The 20,931-nt window shown below is 36.1% G+C and overlaps 2 protein-coding genes across 2 annotated transcripts in view; one reads left to right on the top strand and one right to left on the bottom strand.

Moving 5' to 3' along the window:
• Nucleotides 1-666: 666 nt before the first annotated feature.
• LOC116628018 (60S ribosomal protein L39-like) lies at nt 667-822 on the bottom strand. The gene has a single exon (XM_032398058.1). It carries the CDS (start codon nt 820-822, stop codon nt 667-669), a length of 156 nt encoding a protein of 51 aa, XP_032253949.1.
• Nucleotides 823-4,674: 3,852 nt separating this feature from the next.
• Nucleotides 4,675-20,931, top strand: part of LOC116629135 (transmembrane protease serine 11C-like) — a 61,165-nt gene continuing 44,908 nt past the window's right edge. Inside the window, exons 1-3 of the mRNA XM_032399435.1 lie at nt 4,675-4,748; nt 12,575-12,693; nt 18,170-18,288. Of these exons, the coding sequence (XP_032255326.1) occupies nt 4,675-4,748; nt 12,575-12,693; nt 18,170-18,288 (312 nt within the window). The remainder of the gene's footprint in view (nt 4,749-12,574; nt 12,694-18,169; nt 18,289-20,931) is intronic.

The following is a 20,931-nucleotide window of genomic DNA, read 5'->3' as shown; positions in this document are numbered from 1 at the left end:
ATGATGTAATGTATGGGGATTAACATAACAATAAAAAAATTAAAAAAAAAACACTTTCAAATATATACACTTAGGAACTTAAAAGAATTATATATATCCATGGAAACACAATCATATGCACATTAGCAAAAAAAAATTTTTTTAAGTATTCTCAGGTAAAAATAGAGAACTTGACTAATATTTGTTTTTACTAGACAATTTTTATAAAAATAGTTTAAAATATGAATTATCAACAATGAATATACACATATATATTAATAAAATCTATAAATACTACTTTTCAAACTATGAATTGCATGTATTCCAGGATTACCTCTTAAACTAGTTTTCTTGGTATTGTAAATAAAAATTTTTACACAGAAGAGTGTCTTCTAAAATGGCTTATTATGTTTAAAAACCAAAATATTTCCTCTTTCCTAAGTGCCATTTATTTATTTATTTATTTATTTATTTATTTATTTATTTAGAGCCAAAAGTTCTCACATTTATTACTGAACAAACCTACTGGTGCAGAGGCATAGTCACAGAGCAAAATCACTTCCATGATAAGACAAGTCTATGGCTGGGTAGGAAGGATGTTTACAGAATGATAGAACACATGATCTTCACGCAGAGTAATTAAATATGTGTGCCAATTAAGTGTGTCACCTCATGATGTGTGACGCCTTATAGACCCAGCTTGGTTCTTCTCCAGTGCTTCCTCTTGGAGTTGTACCTGATTTTATTACCAGTTTTCATCCAAGTCCACTGGGGAATGGGACGATTCTGCTTTTGTTTCTTGGCCCGGAATCGCTTGACTCTGAAAGTCTTGTGAGAAGACATGGCGAGCAGTCAGCCACGCAGAGCAGGATGGTGGCGAAAAAGAGAAAGCTTCCTAAGTGCCTTTTAAACATTGAGGTATTTTTCTATTTTATCCTTTGTGGCTTTCCCAACCTTCCTTTTGTTAAATGTTTTCTATTTGAAAACTGGATAGAAAAGTGCATAATATGTACTTTATACTTACTTTTAAAGGAGATTCACTTTAAAATTTTCACCTGAAGTGTTAAAAGTGGCTATAAATGAATAGGCCAAAAAAAATTTTAAACATTCCTTCATTTTCAAAGAATGTTACCTTGTAAGTAATGTTATAGTAATGGGAAAGAGGGGTACCTGGGTGGCTCTTTATTTTGGCTCAGGTCATAGTCTTGGGTGATGGGATTGCCCAAGCCAGGAGTCCACTTGAGGATTTCTCTCCCTCTCCCTCTGCCCCTCCACCCCCCACGCTCACTTGCGTGCATGCATGCATGTGCTCTCTCTCTCTCTCTGCTCTCTAAAATAAATAAATATTTGAAAAAATAAAATAATGGGAAGGAATTAAAAGCTTAAAAAAAGTGACACTGACAATTATATCAATTTTCACTTTTTCATATTCTCTTCCAGTTTTCTTCTAAACATATATATAATTTTACTTGGTTTGTAATCATAATTGTTGATTCGCAAACTGACCCCTATACACAGAGGACACAGTACGACAGAAGGAAGAGGCAAACCACTCCATATGGGTAGGTGACAGTTTTAAGAAGCTAGGGAACTTACACATGAGGCTTGTCTTAGGCACCTGGTCCAGAGTAGATCTCTACATCAGGGGCCAGAATCTTAACAGATTATGTAGAGGCATCAACTGGATTCAGCCACATATTCTGTCCAGAAGGTCTCAACACATTTTTCTCTCAAGTCTGCGACCTTGAATATGGCTCCCACTGTGGGAACCATGGGCAGAGGGTAGGGTCCAAGGATGGGGGGGGGGGTAAGGAGCCCCTGATTGCTCACTTTGCTCCAGGGTCAACCCGCAGTTACTTCCTCTCCATGACCTCCTTTAACAATAATACAAAACTACTTTGTATTCTGCCTTATTCACTTTATATTTTATCTTTAACATCATTTTATGCTGCTTCATGGTAATTACCAAAAGATTTTAAGTTTTCTTAGTTTATATGTCATTGTATCAGTTAATACTGTTTTTTTTTTAATTTTTTATTGTTATGTTAATCCCCATACACTACATCATTAGTTTTAGATATAGTGTTCCATGATTCATTGTTTGTGCATAAAACCCAGTGCTCCATGCAGAACGTGCCCTCCTCAATACCCATCACCAGGCCAACCCATCCTCCCACCCCCCTCCCAGTTAATACTGTTTTAAAACTAGTTTTTAAACCTTTCTCATTTCAATCCTATAGTTGGTTATTTTTAACAATAGCTTTTAAAGTGGACACTTAGAGTTGTAACAAGAAAAAAACTACTTTTAGATTTTCTGTGGCATCTTTGTTCTATATAATTTCTTAGAGCTACTGTCCTATGTCTTTCCTTAGTAGTTCTAAACATCTTATTGCTTAAAAACTAAAACTTTTCTGAAAATCTCTTTTCTGTATAACTTAAAAGCTGCCTCAGTTTTAAAGTTCACACTCAAACTTGCTACTCTAGCTGATATATTTCCTTGCAATAAACTGAAGTATGCCCCCCACCAAAAGTAGTTTTCTTAATTATGTCTCTTTCAAACCCCCATTCCGCCTAATAGTGTTAACTATACACTCTATTCTTGGTAGATTTAATCAATCCAGGGTTTTCCCAGATAGTTTGGGGTTTTCTCAGGCAAGTTACCATATTCTGTCCCATTACCTAAGTTCCAGGTATTCTAAGTTACATAGTGTCAAAGGACTGGGGCTATGGGGCTGATCTCCAGTCATCATTGTCCAGACTATCCTCTCTGGAGGGGCCCATTGCCCCAGCTGGTCTGCAGACATTATCAGCCCTCCACACCTGTCCTCTCAGATGTCCAGTTTCCCATTTTTATCTTGGATTCAGACTCCACAAATTATGCTACTAACTGCTGGCACAGTTTCCAACAGGTCAACCAGCTTTCTCACATTTTCTGCACACTTCTTAGAGGCATAGAATAAATGGACCCCACTACTCTCAGTCACCTCCAAACTAAGCAAAATTACTTCAGCGTCTCTCCACCTCAATACATTGTGAAGTCTCTCTACTTAAGGGCTTAAATACCATGATGGCACAAGTAACTCAGCAAGGTGCAAGATTCCAGGAGTTTGTGAGCATCAGATGATAAAGCAGTATATTTTGAGAAGTCCACATGGAAAAAGTAAGGATTGAGCTAACCATAAAGAATGATTAGGATTGGGGGGCCTGAGTGGCTTAGTTGGCTAAGTGTCCAACTCTTTGTTTTGGCTCCGTTTTGGCTCTGATCATGATCTCAGGATCCTGATCTCAGGGTCATGAGATCGAGCCCCATGTCGGTCTCCATACTCCATAGGGAGTCTGCTGGAGATTCTCTCCCTCTGCCCCTCCTCCCCAGTCTCTCTCTCTCTCTCTAAAATAATAAATAAATCTTAAAAAAATGAATAGGTTTACAAAGACAAATGAGAGTGAGAACATACTGGATATTTTGAGGACATGGGCAAAAGCATAGAGTCTTGGAATGCTCAAATATAATTAAAACGGAAATTTTTTAAGAATGCAAATATATCTATCTGATCAAGGTCCTATTAATAACTGATAGAAGAACTACTATGATGTTTCTTTTTCATTCTAATGCAAATATGACTTTTCTGATTATCTTTCCCTTTACATGTTTGAGAAAAAAGGAGGTAGCATAGGTAGAACAATGATTCTACTTGATCATATAATCAGGTTCCCCAAGGAAGCCTTCTCTCCCAGAATAACTAGATTCTTCCTTATTGCTGGTCCCTGGCCTCTGGCAAGTTCTTTCTCTTCCAGGTGGCTAAACATTAGGATGTGTCCTTTCTAGTCTCCACACCAATATCTAAATTGGCTGCTAAGAACAGGAATGCTATCCAAAACTTGAAAGATTATTGGTTAAACCCATATATATTTTTAATAAAAAGCAACACCCTTTGGATTTCAGGACACACAAAAAAATTAATGGGTGCTAGTATTAGGATAGCAGTAAAAATTTCTTTTTTTTTTTTTTTTAAGATTTTTTTATTTATTTGTGAGAGAGACAATGAGAGAGAGAGAGCATGAGAGGGAGGAGGGTCAGAGGGAGAAGCAGACTCCCTGCCGAGCAGGGAGCCCGATGCGGGACTCGATCCTGGGACTCCAGGATCATGACCTGAGCCGAAGGCAGTCGCTTAACCAACTGAGCCACCCAGGCGCCCAGCAGTAAAAATTTCATAGAGGAATTCATGAAAGGATGATCTATGGGTTGAAGGAGGTTGAAGACAATTATAAATTGGAGATCATTCAGATCCTAATGTAGGGTTAGAACTTGGAGAGCCATTGGTCTTCCACCAAAAAGCAATAAAGAAATTGCCACAATCTTTGGAAGTGGATTCTAAAGAGTGAGAAGAGCAGCCACTTGTCTCCAAATTCACAAAATGCAAAACTGAGAAAAGACTCACTATCCGTCTCAAACCAGGTGACTCAATTGCTTCCTCAGTCACAACAGATGAGAGTTTTAAATTTTGCCTCCATTTGGCTCATAGGATTATTTATTATTTATGGAGTGCGTTTTACTAATATAAAATTAATTAGTAAATGTTCAAAAAGCACTTTGAAGAGGAGGAGTTATATGAGTGCTAAGTATTATCATTATCATAAAACACATAAAAGTCACAGAATGATGTAAGCTACGTAGGTGGAGAAGGACTGTGCCACATGGCACTCAAGGAGAATACAGCAAAGGGAGAGGCTCCTCAGGGACAGCGTGCATGGGCACCCCTGAAGAACAGGTAGGCTGACGGCGGGTGGGGGGCAGGAGGGCTTACCCTTGCTCCTCAGGGAAAGTCTCTGAAGGGATCAAACTAGTTCATTTCATTTGTATTTTAAAATTCTTAAAGTAACGATTTTTATAAAAATAAGAGCAATATAGGGAGCCTGGGTGGTTCAGTTAGTTGAGCGACTGCCTTATGGCTCAGGTCATGATCCTGGAGTCCCGGGGATCGAGCCCTGCGTAGGGCTCCCTGCTCACTGGGGAGTCTGCTTCTCCCTCTGACCCACTTGTGCTCTCTCTCCCTCACACTCTCCCTCAAATAAATAAATAAAAATATTTTAAAAAAATAGGAGCAATATATATCCCAAATAAAAGAAAAATAAGAATGAATAAGATTGATAAATTTTAATCATTAGAATCTGTTTTGCTTGTTAATTTTTGTGAGAAATCTTTCCAGCAAAATTAAAGCATTCATGAAAAGTATGTTGAAACTGCTGAAGTAAAATTGGGGAATTTTACTTTTAAAAAGAATTTTTTTAATTAAAAGAATACAAGATAGTTTATATGTATCTATTTCTAATGATGTATGCTGACAATAGAGACATTAATATTTATGTTCACAATATGCTATTTTACCTTTAGGTTGTGGTAGATGAAAGTTTAAGTCTTAATTTTTAATAATTGAAACATCAAAATGCTTCACTGCTAGACATTTTTAGTGGTGTGATTTAAAATTTTAGTTGGAAAAAAATATTTGTGAAAAGGAAAAATAATTAAATAAAAAATAATAAAGTTTTAGTTGGAAACAAGAATAGGGGATTTCATTTCTTCCCATTAGCTGTGCCATATGCTCAGATAGCAGTTGGCCTGAAAGTCAAACAAACATGCTGACTTGTTCCATGGTACACACAGATGAACAAATACTTTTTATGTTTTGATTCGTAAGCTAATCAAATTAAGACAAAGATAAATGTTCACATACACATGACAGTGTTTCCTAGCACTCCAAAAAATCAATACCTTGATAAACCCACTGAGCCTGGCTCGTATTTTTAATAAAATCCTCAGATAACTTTTCTGGTTGCCGTATCTTGACAACATCTAGATTCTAGGGGAACAGTTTAATATATTGTGCAGAATGTAACTTCACAATAAACAGCTTTAATAATCAGTCACTTTACATATTCACATTAACATTTAGCTTAATTAGCTATAAGAGAATCCCAGAAATGTTTTCCAAATTGCTACTGTTAATCCTAATGAATTAACAAAAGTCTAGTAAAAATGTTTTATCTTGGCTCTAATGTGTTTTATGTCCATGTTAATTCAATCAACTCCTTGTGCTCCATAAACAGTATGTGAGAAATAATATGTAGATAGACTCTGGTTTCATCCATTCAAAGAATTAATAAAAAGTACAACTCACCAGAAAGCCACTTTTTCTGAAATTGCTAAATAATCCTCAATATCATTACCATTTCATTATTGCACCTGAATAGCTTCAGGATATACTTGGTGAATAAATAAAACAATTAGAAAAAATTAAGGCATGTTACTGAAATCAAAACAAGTTCTTCTATTGCTCGTTAACTACACCCAAGACCCAATTTCTGTCAAATAAGTAGTCTATTTTCAACCAATATTCTACATAATAATACTTTGGGAAAATGGAATTTGTATGTCTGGCATTGTTTTTAGAGGAGTACTTAAAAGAACTGGATATTGACAAAGTTTAATTTTCCTTTTGAATTCAGGAATACACACACATACACATACATGTGCACGCACACATGCACGCACATGCACACACACACAGGGGAAACTACCTTCCAAATCAATAAAACCCTTTGCAAATAGGAAGAACATCTGCATCTTAGAAAACTCAGGTAAGAATGACAGAAACACTTAGTTCATTTGCCTTTAAAATTAATTTTTATTCATTAACCAAAATTTTACATTTGTGAATCAAGATAGTAAAGTCACGGTAGTGATCTCAGATTTTGGCTGTAAGATAAGTGAGAGTTGCATGTTAGAGTGGCCTATACAATTTAATTTTCCTTCTAGAGATCAGAAAAGAATCCTAATCCTAACTCTAACCCTAACTATGCTGATAATAACCAAAGGACAAATCTCTACCTAGAATGCTTACCTTCCCTAGGTTTGAAAGTGCTAAAGAGAAAATATTGTCCTACATGTCCTCTTAAAATTAGGAAACCAGAATGGGTGATTTGCAAAGTCCCTTCCAGTTCCAAGAGGCTATGTGTCTCTCATTTTAGGAACTTTACACTGAAGGGAAGATTGAAGTCAATCTCCCTATTAAACAAATTCTTGTTTACAAGAATCACTTTTATATCAGCTTATGACAAGAGGAAACAATAAATAAAATGTACCTGTGTTCCTATAGGGTGATTTATTATAAAATTACCAATATTCAAGTTTTTAAACCTACAAAACCAGCATTTTTTAGATAGATCTATTAGAAGGACACAGTTGAGATGAATAAAAAATATACTCCAAGATTTTGCCACCAATTTCATACTACAATCATCACATTTTCATTGAGGCTTATTCCATGGCAAGCTGTATTGAGTAAAATATACAGGCATACATATGTGGGAGTGGAAGAAGCTGCTTTAGGATAACAGGATTGTAAGTTACCAGGGTTTTACTATATAAATTAGTCATTTATTTTTTCCCCAAAATTTTAAACACTCTTCTAGACTCATTGAGTTGGTCAGATTGTAGATATTTAGAGGAAAACACTTGTCATAGTGAAGTGCCTTTTAGGGATTTTTATTTTATTATGAACGAAAAATGTTCATTGGCATCATACTTTCATAGAAATATTAAGATATTAATTTTTATGTGCAAGGTTAAAACATAATTTGGAATATATTTAAATGGTCAAAGTGGTTTTTAAGTAAAATGAAATTTCTAAAAACATAAGACTTGAAAATTTCACCTGCATTGAATATCTAATTAATGTTAGCTCTTTAGGGAGTATCATCTCTTCAGGGAATGACTATTAAGTAATGAAAAGTAAATTTTTTATAGGTACTTGATTCTGTTTTCAAACAAAAATCAAATAAATGTAGGTATTTCAAACTAATCAATATTTAGTATGGTCATTTCAACATATATTGATATGGATATATCAAGCATACATACACACAAGCATACAAGCATATATGGAGTGTTGTACATATGGGTATATTATATATAAAATGTAAAATATATAATATCAAGTATATAATATAATCCAAAAATATGTTACTGACTGAATTGTGTCCCCTCAAAATTCATATGTCAAAATCCTAACCCCTAGTAACCTCAGAATCTGACTGTATTTGGAGATAGGGTCTCTAGAGAGGTAATTAAATTATGGGAAGTCATTAAAGTGGGCCCAAAGCAGTGTGGCTGATGTCCTTATAAAAAGAGGAAATTTGGACACAGACGTACACAAAGGGAAGACCATGTGAAAACTATGGCCATATACAAACCAAGGAGGGAAACCTCAGGAGAAACCAACCCTGCCAACACCTTGATCTCAGCCTTCTGGTCTCAAGAACTGTGAGAAAATAAATTTTTGTGTTGTCTAAGCCAGAAAAAAAGAAAGAAAGAAAATTAGGACACAGATATGTACAGAGGGAAGATGATGTGAAGACATAAGGAGGAAAAACAGTCATCTATAAGCCAAGGAGAGAGGCCTCAGAAGAAACCAAACCTGCCAACACCTTTATCTCAGACTTCTAGCCTCCAGAACTGTGAGAAAATAAATTTCTGTTGTTGAAGCCACCCAGTCTGTGGTACTTTGTTATGGCAGCCCAAACTAGTACTACCAGTATACTTGCAAATAAGTATAATAATATAGTATATAAGTATATAAAACAAAACTAATATTTTACAGTTCTTGTAGTTTACATTTATTAGTGATCTTGTTCATCATTGTATACCCCTTGCCTAGCACAATGTCTTACACATAGAAAATGCTTAATAAACATGAATACAATAAATTACTTAACTTGTAAAGAGGCATTTCTTCCACCCACATTTTGTGTGCTCCAAAGAAAAACATTAAACTATATTGAAACATAAATACATTGGATTAAAGTTGCTCCCAATTCATAAATAATATGATAGTTTATTCTAAAAGCTTTTATTATTGTTATTCTCTTACCCTATCCAACTACTGTTTCCAAACTGTGTATGTCATCCCATGCCTTTAACAATCCCATGAGTCTATGAATAATGATGAATCATCTCCCAGAGTTTCTTAAAGATGTTTTGATTAAGATATTTGAAAGGCAGAGTTGAGCCCTAAAATACTCATAATTACACTAAATGTAAATTGTCTAAATACACCTGTAAAAGACAGATATTAACAAAATGGATTTAAAAATATAACCCAACTATATGTTGTCTACAAGAAACTCACTTCAAATAACAATATAGTCCATTTACAACTGCACCAAGAATAATAAGATACCTAGGAATAAACTTCACCAAGGAGGTGAAAGACCCATACTCTGATAACTATAAAACATCCATCAATGAAAGAAATCAAAGATGACACAAAGAAATGGAAAGATACTAAGTGCTCATGGATCTGGAGAACAAATAATGTTAAAATGTCCATACCACTCAAAGCAATCTACAGATTTAATGCAATCCCTATCAAAACACCAACAGCATTTTTCACAAAACCAGAACAAATAATCCTAAAATTTGTAAGGAAACAAAAAGAACCTGAATAACCAAAGCAATCTTGAGAAAGAAGAACAAAACTGGAAGTATCATAATCCCAGATTTCAAAAGTATTACAAAGCTGTAGTAATCAAAATATTATGGGACTGGCACAAAAATAGACACATAGATCAATAGAACAGAATAGAGAGCCCAGAAATAAAGCCACAATTATATTGTCAATTAATCTTTGACAAAGGAAGCAAGAATATCCAATGGGAAAAAGAGAGTCTCTTCAGCAAATGGTGTTGGGAAAACTGGACAGCTACATCCAAGAGAATAAAACTGGACCACTTTCTTATACCATACACAAAATAAAATCAAAATGGATTAGGGACCTAAATGTGAGACCTGAAACCATAAAAATCCTTGAAGAGAGCATAAGCAGTAATGTCTCTGACATCGGCCATAGCAACTTTTTTCTAGATAAGTCCCCTGAGGCAAGGGAAACAAAAGCAAAAATAAACTATTGGGACTACATCGAAATAAAAAGCTTCTGTACAGCAAAGGAAACAATCAACAAAACTAAAAGACAGCCTATGGAATGAGAGAAGATATTTGCAAATGACATATCTAAGAAAGAGTTAGTACATTTAACAGCAATTTTTGAAAAAAAAATTTTTAAACAGCTATTGATATATGCAACAACCTGAATGAATCACCAGAGAATTTTGCTGAGTGATAAAAAGCAAAATCTAAAAAGTTGCATATTGTAGGATTCCAATTATATAACATTCTTGAAATGACAAAATTATAGAAAAGAAGAGACTAGTGGTTGCCAGGGAGTTAAGGAGGGTAAGGGGACTGAAGGCAAGTAGATGCGGCTATAAACAACAACAACAACAACATGAGGGACCCTTGTGATGGACATGTTAGGTATCTTGGCCATATCATTATAGATATCCCAATTATGATACTGTGTTATAGTTTTGCAATTTGTTACCATTGGCGGAAACTGAGTAAAATATACCAGAGATCCCTCTGTATTATTTCTTGCAACATATGAGTCTAATTGTCACAAAATAAAAAACATTTAATTAAAAAATTTTGAAACACAAATACACAAACTTCTTCTCTTCCTCTGAGGTGGAGTATCCTGTAAGATAACTGAACCAGAGCCTTTAATAAATCAATGTCATGAAAAATTTTAAAATGAGGGCAGAGTATTGAAGCTGTTCTAGATTTGAAAAGGTAAGAAGTATAGTAACCAAATGCAATGTGAAGATTTTGATTTGACTTTTGTTCAACAACAACAAAAAAATTGTAGAAGACAATTGAGGACAACTAGAGATATTTGAATATGAACTTGGTGATAGAGGCTGTTCAGGAATTATTGGTAATTTCGTTAGGTATTACAATGGTCATATTTTTTTAATATTCTTATTTTTTAGAGGGGAAATAAAATATTTAAGGGTGAATGTCATGATGCAATTATTTTTCTGCAACTACTTGAAAATGTTCCAGAAAAATAGATGAAATATTATAAGGTGTTCACAGTTCTTAAATTTGTGTGATGGATATATGGAGGTTTATTAAACTATTATCTTATAAAATTTCTCTTGATCCCATTCCTTCACCATGTATAGTTCCATTTCTTTATTACCTTTTTTCAGCAAAATCTTTGAAAGAATGGTCAGTGGTCACTGTCTCTGGTCCCTCTACATCCATTCTCTTTGAAACCATCTCTAACCATTCTCTTCCCCTGCCACTCCTAAAACTTCTTGCATCAAGATCATTAGTTACCTCTATAATGCTAATCCAATGGTCAATTTTCAATGCTCATTTGCTTATCTTGAGCTACCAGCAACATTTGACACAGTTGTTTCCCTTCCTTATCCCTGATACACTGCTATTGGTTTCCAGGACACTACTTTCTCTTGCTTTTCCTCCAACCTTTGCTAGTTGCTCCCTCTCAGTCTTCTTTGCTTGGTCTTCCTCTTCTTCCTCATCTCTTAATATGGAGTGCTCCAGTGACCATATCCTGGTCTTCTCTATCTATACTTACTCCCCTGAGAATCTCTTCTAGTCTCAGATCCTAATCTATATGTTGAAGAATGCCAAATTTATATTACTATCCCAGACTCTATCCTACCAATTCTATACTTAAAACATATCCAAATTCAAACACTTTTCATTTCCTCCACCTCTACCACTCTACAACATCATCTTGTGCTTGAATTGTTATAATCATTTCCTATCTTGTGGTTCTGCTTCCACCCTTGCCCTCTATAATTTACTTTCCACAAAGCAGTCAGGGAGATCCCATTAAGAAATGAGATCAGATCATCATAGTGTTCTGCCCAAAGCCCCCTAAAAATCACATTTCACTCAGAGAAAAAGCCAAAATTATTACAATGACCCACAGAGCCCTGTATGACCAAGGCCTTGGTACCTCTCATAATTACTCCCTCATTACTGTTTTCCTCATTCACTGCTTCAGTCACACTGCCTTCCTAACATGCCCTTCTAGGCATACCTCTCCCTCATGGCCTCTGTGGAGTTGTTCCATCTGCCTATAACATTCCAGATACCTGTATGGCCAACAACATCTTCTGTTTCAAGTCTCTCAGATTTTACCTTCCCAGGAGGCCTAACCTGACTGCTCTATTTAATATCATATCCTGCCACCATCATCTCACACACACTCCCACATTTCTGATCTTTACCTAGCTCTACTTTTCCTATAGCACCTAAGATCTTTTTACCAGTTATATATCTTATTTATTAATTATATATATCAATATATATTATTATTTATTCATTATACCTTGTTGGCTATTTCCCCTCAGTAAAATGTAATATCCATAAGGAAAGAGATCTTTGTTCCTACTACTGTACCTAGTCCATAGTAGAACATCTACAAGTATTTGCTAAATGAATGAATTTTGATTTTAGTATTACCATTATTATTCATATGTGCTGAAAAATAAGCAGACCAAATATTATATTTACTAGTTCTACATGTTTTCCAAGCTCATCAGTCCAATGAATCCATAATGTAAAATAATCCATTTTATACTTCACATCAAGTCTATATTTATTTCTGAGAGTGTCCTATATCCTGCTCATATTAACACTTGATTTCCTATTCTTTCTGCTCAGAGGGACAGAGTCAAACACAAAAATGAAACTCACAACATGTGGAAAGATTACCCTGGGTATCTTAATGCTGGTTATTGCTGCAGTAATCATTGGACTCATTGTTTATTTTGTCATTTATGGTAAGTACTCATTGTGTCTGACTTTCTAATCACATAGAATTATTGATTCTATTATTGGGAAAATTAAGAATTTTGAGAATGGGGGAAGGAAAGAAGTCAGACAACATTATTTAGCAGAGAGAATTTCTTAAGGTTAATAATATTGATTGCAAACTTCTTTAGTAACCTTTGGCTTAGGGTATTCTAAACCCAGGGATTTGGTGTACTCTTTTTTTAATTCCTGCTAAAGATTTGGGTTCTGGGAATATGTTGATGAATAAACCATAGTTCCTACCTTTGCTGAACTTGTAACTTTTTGAAGAGATAATCAATAAGTTAACAAACAAATATAAAAGCCCAGAATATGGGATTCTAAGCTAAGATTTTTTGTTTCAAAGCCTATAATTTTTTCTTCATGTAATGTTTTCTTCTAATAAAATTCTTCCTAAAAACTAGAATATTTCCTATTGAAGGATGAAATCTAAAAGGTCAGTACAAATACAAATTTTGTTTATATTTTACATAAAATACAAAAAAATTATGGGTTCCTCAAGATCAATCTTTCTTATAAACAGCACTTTGTGCCAAATTTGCTGTGTGCTGTTCTTGTCACTTTCTTTAACCCACTATTTTCTAACTTTTCAAGAACGAGGGCCTTTTTATAGGAAAAAAATATTTCTACATTCCCACAAGAGAATAATTATTTTGTTGAATAAGAAAATAAAATTCTAATGTATTTAAGAACTCACTCTTAGAATTACTCATAATAATACCTATTTCCCAGAAATTATAAACTTTAGCAACTTAAAAACTTCTTAAAAAGAAAAAATCCCAAATTAAATACTTGTGCATAAGAATAAGTAAGTTTTGTTAATAATGTAAGTTTTCTGAAGTCATAGTAAACCTGTGGGAACAAGACTAGACCCTCCTGAGACTGTGTAAAGTGTTTGATAGGGCTTATCTTTATAAAAGTCATTGGTTTTTCACCTTAAGGCTACATACCTGATGTCACAATATCTTGTATGAACTAAAACATTAAATCAGAAAGACACTTTTAAGAAGTCTACATATTTGTCACTAAATAAACCAAATCTCAATCTGATAAACCAAATATTATGCTTTTTATCCAGATGCTTTGGCATCATATAGAGGCAGCCTTATGATGCTCCTCCTTTGAATGAAGCTTTCACTACCATTTGAAGATATTCTAGTTCACTATGCCAGACTCCAAACCTGAGAGCAGTGAGCCATCTCCTCATGATAATTACCCTGTCACATATTTATTATTTAAATAAAGAGGCCAGAAAAACCGAAGCACTGTACAAATATTCATTCCCGGATACCTACCTTTTTCTGCTTCACATGACTCTATATAATGTTCTGTTTTCTATTTGGTTAACTTTTTAAGAGACAGATAAATAGGTAGAAAATAGATCAATAGGAAGGAAGGAAGGTAGAGGAGGGAGAGAGAGAGAGAAAGAAAAAGAAAAAGAAGAAAAAGAAAAAAGAAAGAAAGAAAGAAAGAAAGAAAGAAAGAAAGAAAGAAAGAAAGAAAGAAAAGAAAAGAAAAGAAAGAATAAAGAAAAGGGGTATCTGAAACTACCCAGATTCAATTCAACAAGCATTCACTGGGTTACTACTATGTATTTAATGGCAGGTAGTAGGCCAGGTGCCATAATGGAGGAATAGCAGTAATGGAGGAAAGTTTTTAGAGCATCACACTAGCCTTTTGCTAAAAGTGCTCAGAATCTACAGCACAGTCATCACACTTTTCCCGTAAATGGCCAAAAAGTATTTTCCACTTTGGTGGGCCATTATAGTCTCTATTACAACTACTTGAGTCTATTGTTATGAAAAAACTACCAAAAAATCCTTGAAACAAATTTGTTAGGCAGGAACCCCAGAGGTGTTCAGAAAGTCCAGAAGTAAATGTCTGCTCATTCTAAAACCATGGCTTTGCAAGAAGAATAGACACTCCCTGACCCAGGAAACATTTACCTGAGAACCTTCCATTTCTGCCCTTTCTGCTTCCTTCTCTGGGTTTCTTCCTTAGGTGAAATTATGTAGAGAAATCACATCTGCATCTTGAGAATGTTCCTCTAATGGCTTCAGTACAGACCCCCAACCTGCTACCACCACAGCCACAGACAGAAGGGCCTTGAAATGGTAGAAAGTCCACCTTTCTGGGTCTTTTGTCTCAGGAGAGATTCGGAAGCAATAAGCTCCTACATGGAGGCCAAACTTTGAGTCTCTCCTTCCTTGCCTTCAGGGACATTCCCTTCCCACAGATGCCCCAAAATTCTGCTGTAGCATGGATAACATAGGCTGCACTGACCCTCCCCCCACCAAACCCATGTAAAACAGACCCTGTTGCCTCCCCTTGAACTAAAGGCTGAACTCAACTCTCTGAAATATACTCCGGACACTTCATACTTAACCCTGGCCTCACGTTAGGATCACCAGGAGTACTTAAATAAAACATTGATGTTCCCACCCAGAACAGACAGACTCTGTGGGAAAGGGCACATGTGATGAGAAGTCTTAAAACTCCACATGTGATCCTAATTGGAAACCCATGCTGAGAGCCACTTATTGAAGCCTTGTTTCTCAAGCTTTTAATGTGCATAAAAATCATTTGGATGGATGTTAACTAGACTTACTGTGATGATCATTTCATAATACATACATACATCAAATCGTTGTGTTGTACATCTGAAATTAATATATGTCAATTATGTCTCAATTTTTTAAAAAAATCACTTGAAATTTTTTTTTAATTTAATAAAAAATATAAAGAGGAGAATCAGTCAGGACATAGTTCTCCTTGGAGCTCTTAATCTTAGCTGAGTGTATCCTGGATTATTTGAAAAGTATGACTCTTCTAGGAAGGAAAAAAACAATGAAAATAACACTTAGAAGAAATCCTAGATCATAAATGTCTTTTGTTGCTCAAGGTCTAGGTTACATTTGAAGTAAAGGAGCTAATTTTTTATTATGATAGTCTGTGAGTTCCACTGAATGCCAACAAAACTCAATTTACCACTATACCTTCTTTTTTTTTAAGTTTTTATTTAAATTCCAGTTAGTTAATATACAGTGTTGTTAACTTTTATGCTCATCACAAATGCATTCCTTAATCCCCATCATCTATTTAACCCATCCCCCCACCCACCTCCCCTCTGGTAACCATCAGTTCTCTATAGTTAAGAGTCTGTTTCTTGGTTTGCCTCTCTCTCTTTTTTCCTTTGTTCATTTATTTTCTTTCCTAAATTCCACATATGAGTGAAATCACGCAGCATTTGTTTATATCTGACTGCTTTATTTCACTCAGCAAAATACTCTCTAGCTCCATCCATGTCATTGCAAATGGCAAGATTTCACTCTTTTTTATGGCTGAGTAATATTCCATTGTATGTATATACCATATCTTCTTTACCCATTCATCAGTCAATTGACCATTATACATTCTAATTAAGGGTTGGTGCTCTTACAGAGTTACAGAGTTAGACAATGGCTTTCCTCTTTAGTGTTTGAAATTTATTTAGTATTCCAAGAAGTTAATATAACCTAACACTGCCTCGATGTCTGGATTCTCAACCCTAAATATTCTAATAGAAAAATAAGAAGCCATGGAGTATTTATGAATAAAAATATATAACAACAAAAATACTATGTTTCTTTGGAATTTTCTTTTTCCTGCTTTACTGAGACATAATTGACACATAACATTGTGTAAGCTGAAGATGTACAATGAATTGATTTGATACACTTATATTACAAAATTGTTACCACCATACACATATATTATTTCACATGTTTCATTGTTGGTGTATAGAACAACTGTTTTTTGTGTATTGATTTTGTATCCTCAATTTTACTGAACTTGGTTAGTTCTAACAATTTTTTGCTGGAATCTATAGGATTTTCTCTATATAAGATCACATCATCTGCAAATAATGACAATTTTATTTCTTCCTTTCCAATTTGGATGCCTTTTATTTCTTTCTCTTGACTTATTGCTCTGGCTGTGACTTCTAATACTATGTTGAATAGGAGTGATGAGAGTGGGCATCCTTGTCTTATTCCTGACCTTAGAAGAAAAGCTTTTAATCTTTCACCATTAGGTATGATGTTGGCTATGATTTGTCACATATGGCTTTTATTATATTGAGATATGTCTCTTCTAGAACCTATGTGTTGAATGCTTTTAAGACATGAAAGAATTTTGTATTTTGTCAAATGCTTTTTCTGCATATATCAGAGTATATGGTTTTTATTTTTTTTTCTATTTATGCCGTGTATTTATTTATTTGTGTATACTGAACTATCCTAGCATCCCAAGACAAATCCCACATGGTCTTGGTGTATGATCTTTTCAATGTGTTGTTAAATTCAGTTTGCTAGGGGGCGCCTGGGTGGCTCAGTCGTTAAGCGTCTGCCTTTGGCTCAGGTCATAACCCCAGGGTCCTGGGATGGAGCCCTGCATTGGGATCCCTGCTCCACGGGAAGCCTGCTTCTTCCTCTCCCACTGCCCCTGCTTGTGTTCCCTCTCTCACTGTGTCTCTCTCTGTCAAATAAATAAAATCTTTTAAAAAAAATTCAGTTTAGTAGTATTTTGTTGAGGATTTTTGCACTTATATTAATCAGGGATATTGGCCTGTAGTCTTCTTTTCATGTAGTGTCCTTACCTGGCTTTGGTATCAGAGTAACACTAGCTTCACAAAATGAATTTGAAAGTATTCCTCTTCTTCAAATTTTTGGAAGAGTTTGAGCTCTCGATCTCTTCCTCCCTCTTTCTCTTTCTCTCTCTCCCTCCCTCCCTCTAAACAAATTTGTTAGGCACTCCCTCTCATTGTGCCCTCCTAGTCTCTGGAATGGAGAGATACAACAGGATCTGAGAAAAGTTGCAAGAAAAAATTTAATTTCTGCTGTATTTGATGTATTAAAATAGTACAGTCCAGCTTAACACTCAACTTTTTCCTTTGCTTTACTTTTATACATTTTTTAGTTTAATTTTTTAATTTTACTTACTTAATTTGCAGTACTTACAAGTCATGACTCATTTTACTTTCTCTTTTATTCATTTTCACTTTCTAAGTGCTTTATAAATGATAAAACCTAGGACTCCACTGATTCTCCTAAATGTAATCTGTGATGATCACAAAAACTAAGATAATTACCTATGCTTTAATATAATTTCTCATAGTAACATATCTGTCTTCAGATGGCCAAAATTTGAAAGATGGCACATTAAAATTTTACATTAAAAATTCTGAATACACCTTTGGGTAGTGTTATAATTTAATAAACATTGCTCTGTTGAAGTTATTTTAACAATCACTAGGAATCAAGATGATTGAAATGTTGCATTTTTATCAGAATTTATATTTCACTGCAATTTTATCAGAATATTATATTTCACATGATCTTCTTAAGAATGAAAATAATTACAAAATGAAGGAAGTGAGAACTATTTTGTCTTTTCTCTCCTTTCCAGAGAAGACACCTTTCTACCATCACATCAGCTTTAAAGTCAATAACATTGACTATGACAGCAAGTTTGAAAAATCATATTCACAAGAATATATGGACCTAAATAAAAAAATAGTGTCTTTGGTAAGTTGAAATTTTTGTGCATTGTCCTTTTAAATGTTATGTTCCTAGATGTGCCAGAAATCTAACAATCACCTTTCAAGTTGGAAATGATTGATAATTGCACACTATTTTTTACACTATCTTAGTTCTAGATTAAGATAGCCCTTTCAGAAAGTCAGTTAGAAAACATGTATGGCGGGGGGAGGAAGGAAAGATGGCGGAGGAGTAGGGGACCCTATTTCAACTGGTCCCCGGAATTGAGCTGGATATCTACCAGACACTCTGATCACCCACGAAACCAGCCTGAGATGTAAGAAGATCTGGATCTCTACAAACAGAATATCACAGGCGGTTGGTTTTGAGGTATGAAGCGGGGAGCCATGATTCCACGGGCAGATATCGGAGGATAAACGGCAGCGGGAGGGTGCCTGGCCATGGGGATCCTACACGACTGGTGAGTGGCAGCCTCGCATGCTGGGGACGGGGCACAGACTCGCAGACCGGTAGCGGCGGGGAAAGGACTTTAGGGCAGCCCCCAGGGCAGAAACCCCGAGCGGAGGGGTCGCACCTGCGAACTGCAGGCCCCGGGGTGGAAACCCGGAGCAGCGGGGTCCGCGGGTGAACTCGGTGCAGCTGGAGGTTTTAGAAGCACAAAGGGCAGAGACATGCCCCGACCTGGAGGCAGGACTGGGAGCACTGCGGAGGGGTGCACAACCCAGGACGCTGCAGTTTATAGCAGCACGGACAGAAATGGAGACGGTGTGGCCTGGAGAGCTCACTGAAGAATAGACTGCAATCTCTCTGCTCTGAGGCAGAGGGTTGGAAACAGTCTCTTCTGCTCTGACTCATGGAAAGCCACCAGGGAAAGCCACCAGGGAAAGCCACCAGAGAACAAAAGTCCCCAAAACTGATTCCCCCTGAGCCCATCTCCCACCACAGAGGGGCAGGGCAACTCCGCCCAAACAGGGTTGCCTGAGTAACAGCATGGCAGGCCCCTCCCCCAGAAGACAGGCTGGGAAAACAAGAGGCCAGCAGCCCTAAGGTCCCAAGAAAACAGGTGCATCTTGCTTGGGTTCTGGTCAATAATTTGGACTCTATACATTCCCTCAAACACCCATCAACAGAATGACTAGGAGGAGGAACCCCCAAAATAGAAAAGACTCAGAGATTATGACTTATGCTGCAGATTTACAAATGGATGCAGATATAACCAAGATGTCGGAGATGGAATTCAGGTTAGCAATTGTGAAGACAATGGCTAGAATGGAGAAATCAATTAATGGCAACATAGAGTCTCTAAGGGCAGAAATGAAAGCTGAATTGGCAGAACTTAAAAATGCTATCAATGAGATCCAATCCAATCTAGATAATCTAACAGCTAGGGTAAGTGAGGCAGAAGAACAAATAAGCGACCTGGAAGACAATATAATAGATAAAAAGGGAAAAGAGGAGCCCAGGGAAAAACAACTCAGAATCCATGAAAATAGAATCAGAGAAATAAGTGACACCATGAAGCGTTCCAATGTCAGAATAATTGGAATCCTGGAGGGAGTGGAGAGAGAGAGAGGACTAGAAGATGTATTTGAGCAAATCGTAGCTGAGAACTTCCCTAATCTGGGGAATGAAACAAACATTCGCATCCTAGAGGCAGAGAGGACCCCTCCCAAGATCAAGGAAAACAGGCCAACACCCCGGCATGTAATAGTAAAACTTGCAAATCTTAGAACCAAGGAAACCATCTTAAGGGCAGTTAGGGGGAAGAGATTCCTTACGTACAGAGGGAGGAACATCAGAATAACGTCAGACCTATCCAAAGAGACCTGGCAAGCCAGAAAGGCCTGGCAAGACATATTCAGGGTACTAAACGAGAAGAACATGCAGCCAAGAATACTTTATCCAGCAAGGCTTTCATTTAGAATGGATGGAGAGATGCAGAGCTTCCACGACCGGCAGAAACTGAAAGAATATGTGACCACTAAGCCGGCCCTGCAAGAAATATTAAGGGGGGTTCTATAAAAGGAGAAAGACCCCAAGAGTGATATACAACAGAAATTTACAGGGACAATCTATAAAAACAACGTCTTCACAAGCAACATGATGACAATTAATTCATATCTTTCAATAATCACTCTCAACGTGAATGGCCTAAATGCTCCCATAAAACGGCACAGGGTTGCAGATTGGATAAAAAGACAGGACCCATCCATATGCTGCCTACAAGAGACTCATTTTGAACCTAAAGATACATCCAGACTGAAAGTGAAGGGATGGAGATTCATCTTCCGTGCCAGCGGACCTCAAAAGAAAGCTGGGGTAGCAACTCTTATATCAGACAAATTAGATTTTAAACTAAAGTCTGTAATAAGAGACACAGAAGGACACTATATCATTCTTAAAGGGTCTATCCAACAAGAAGATCTAACAATTGTAAATATCTAAGCCCCCAACATGGGAGCAGCCATCTACATAAGCCAACTGTTAACCAAAATAAAGAGTCATATTGATAACAATACGTTAATTGTAGGAGACCTCAATACTCCACTCTCAGCAATGGACAGATCATCTAAGCAGAAAATCAACAAGGAAACAAGAGCTTTGAATGATACACTGGACCAGATGGACCTCATAGATATTTACAGAACATTCCACCCTAAAACAACAGAA

The sequence above is a fragment of the Phoca vitulina genome, unplaced genomic scaffold (genome assembly GCF_004348235.1).
Source record: "Phoca vitulina isolate PV1807 unplaced genomic scaffold, GSC_HSeal_1.0 scaffold3, whole genome shotgun sequence".
Classification (NCBI taxonomy): Eukaryota; Metazoa; Chordata; class Mammalia; order Carnivora; family Phocidae; genus Phoca; species Phoca vitulina.
The sequence above is the reverse complement of the archived record's forward strand: the minus strand, read 5'-3'. Positions and strand labels throughout refer to the sequence as shown.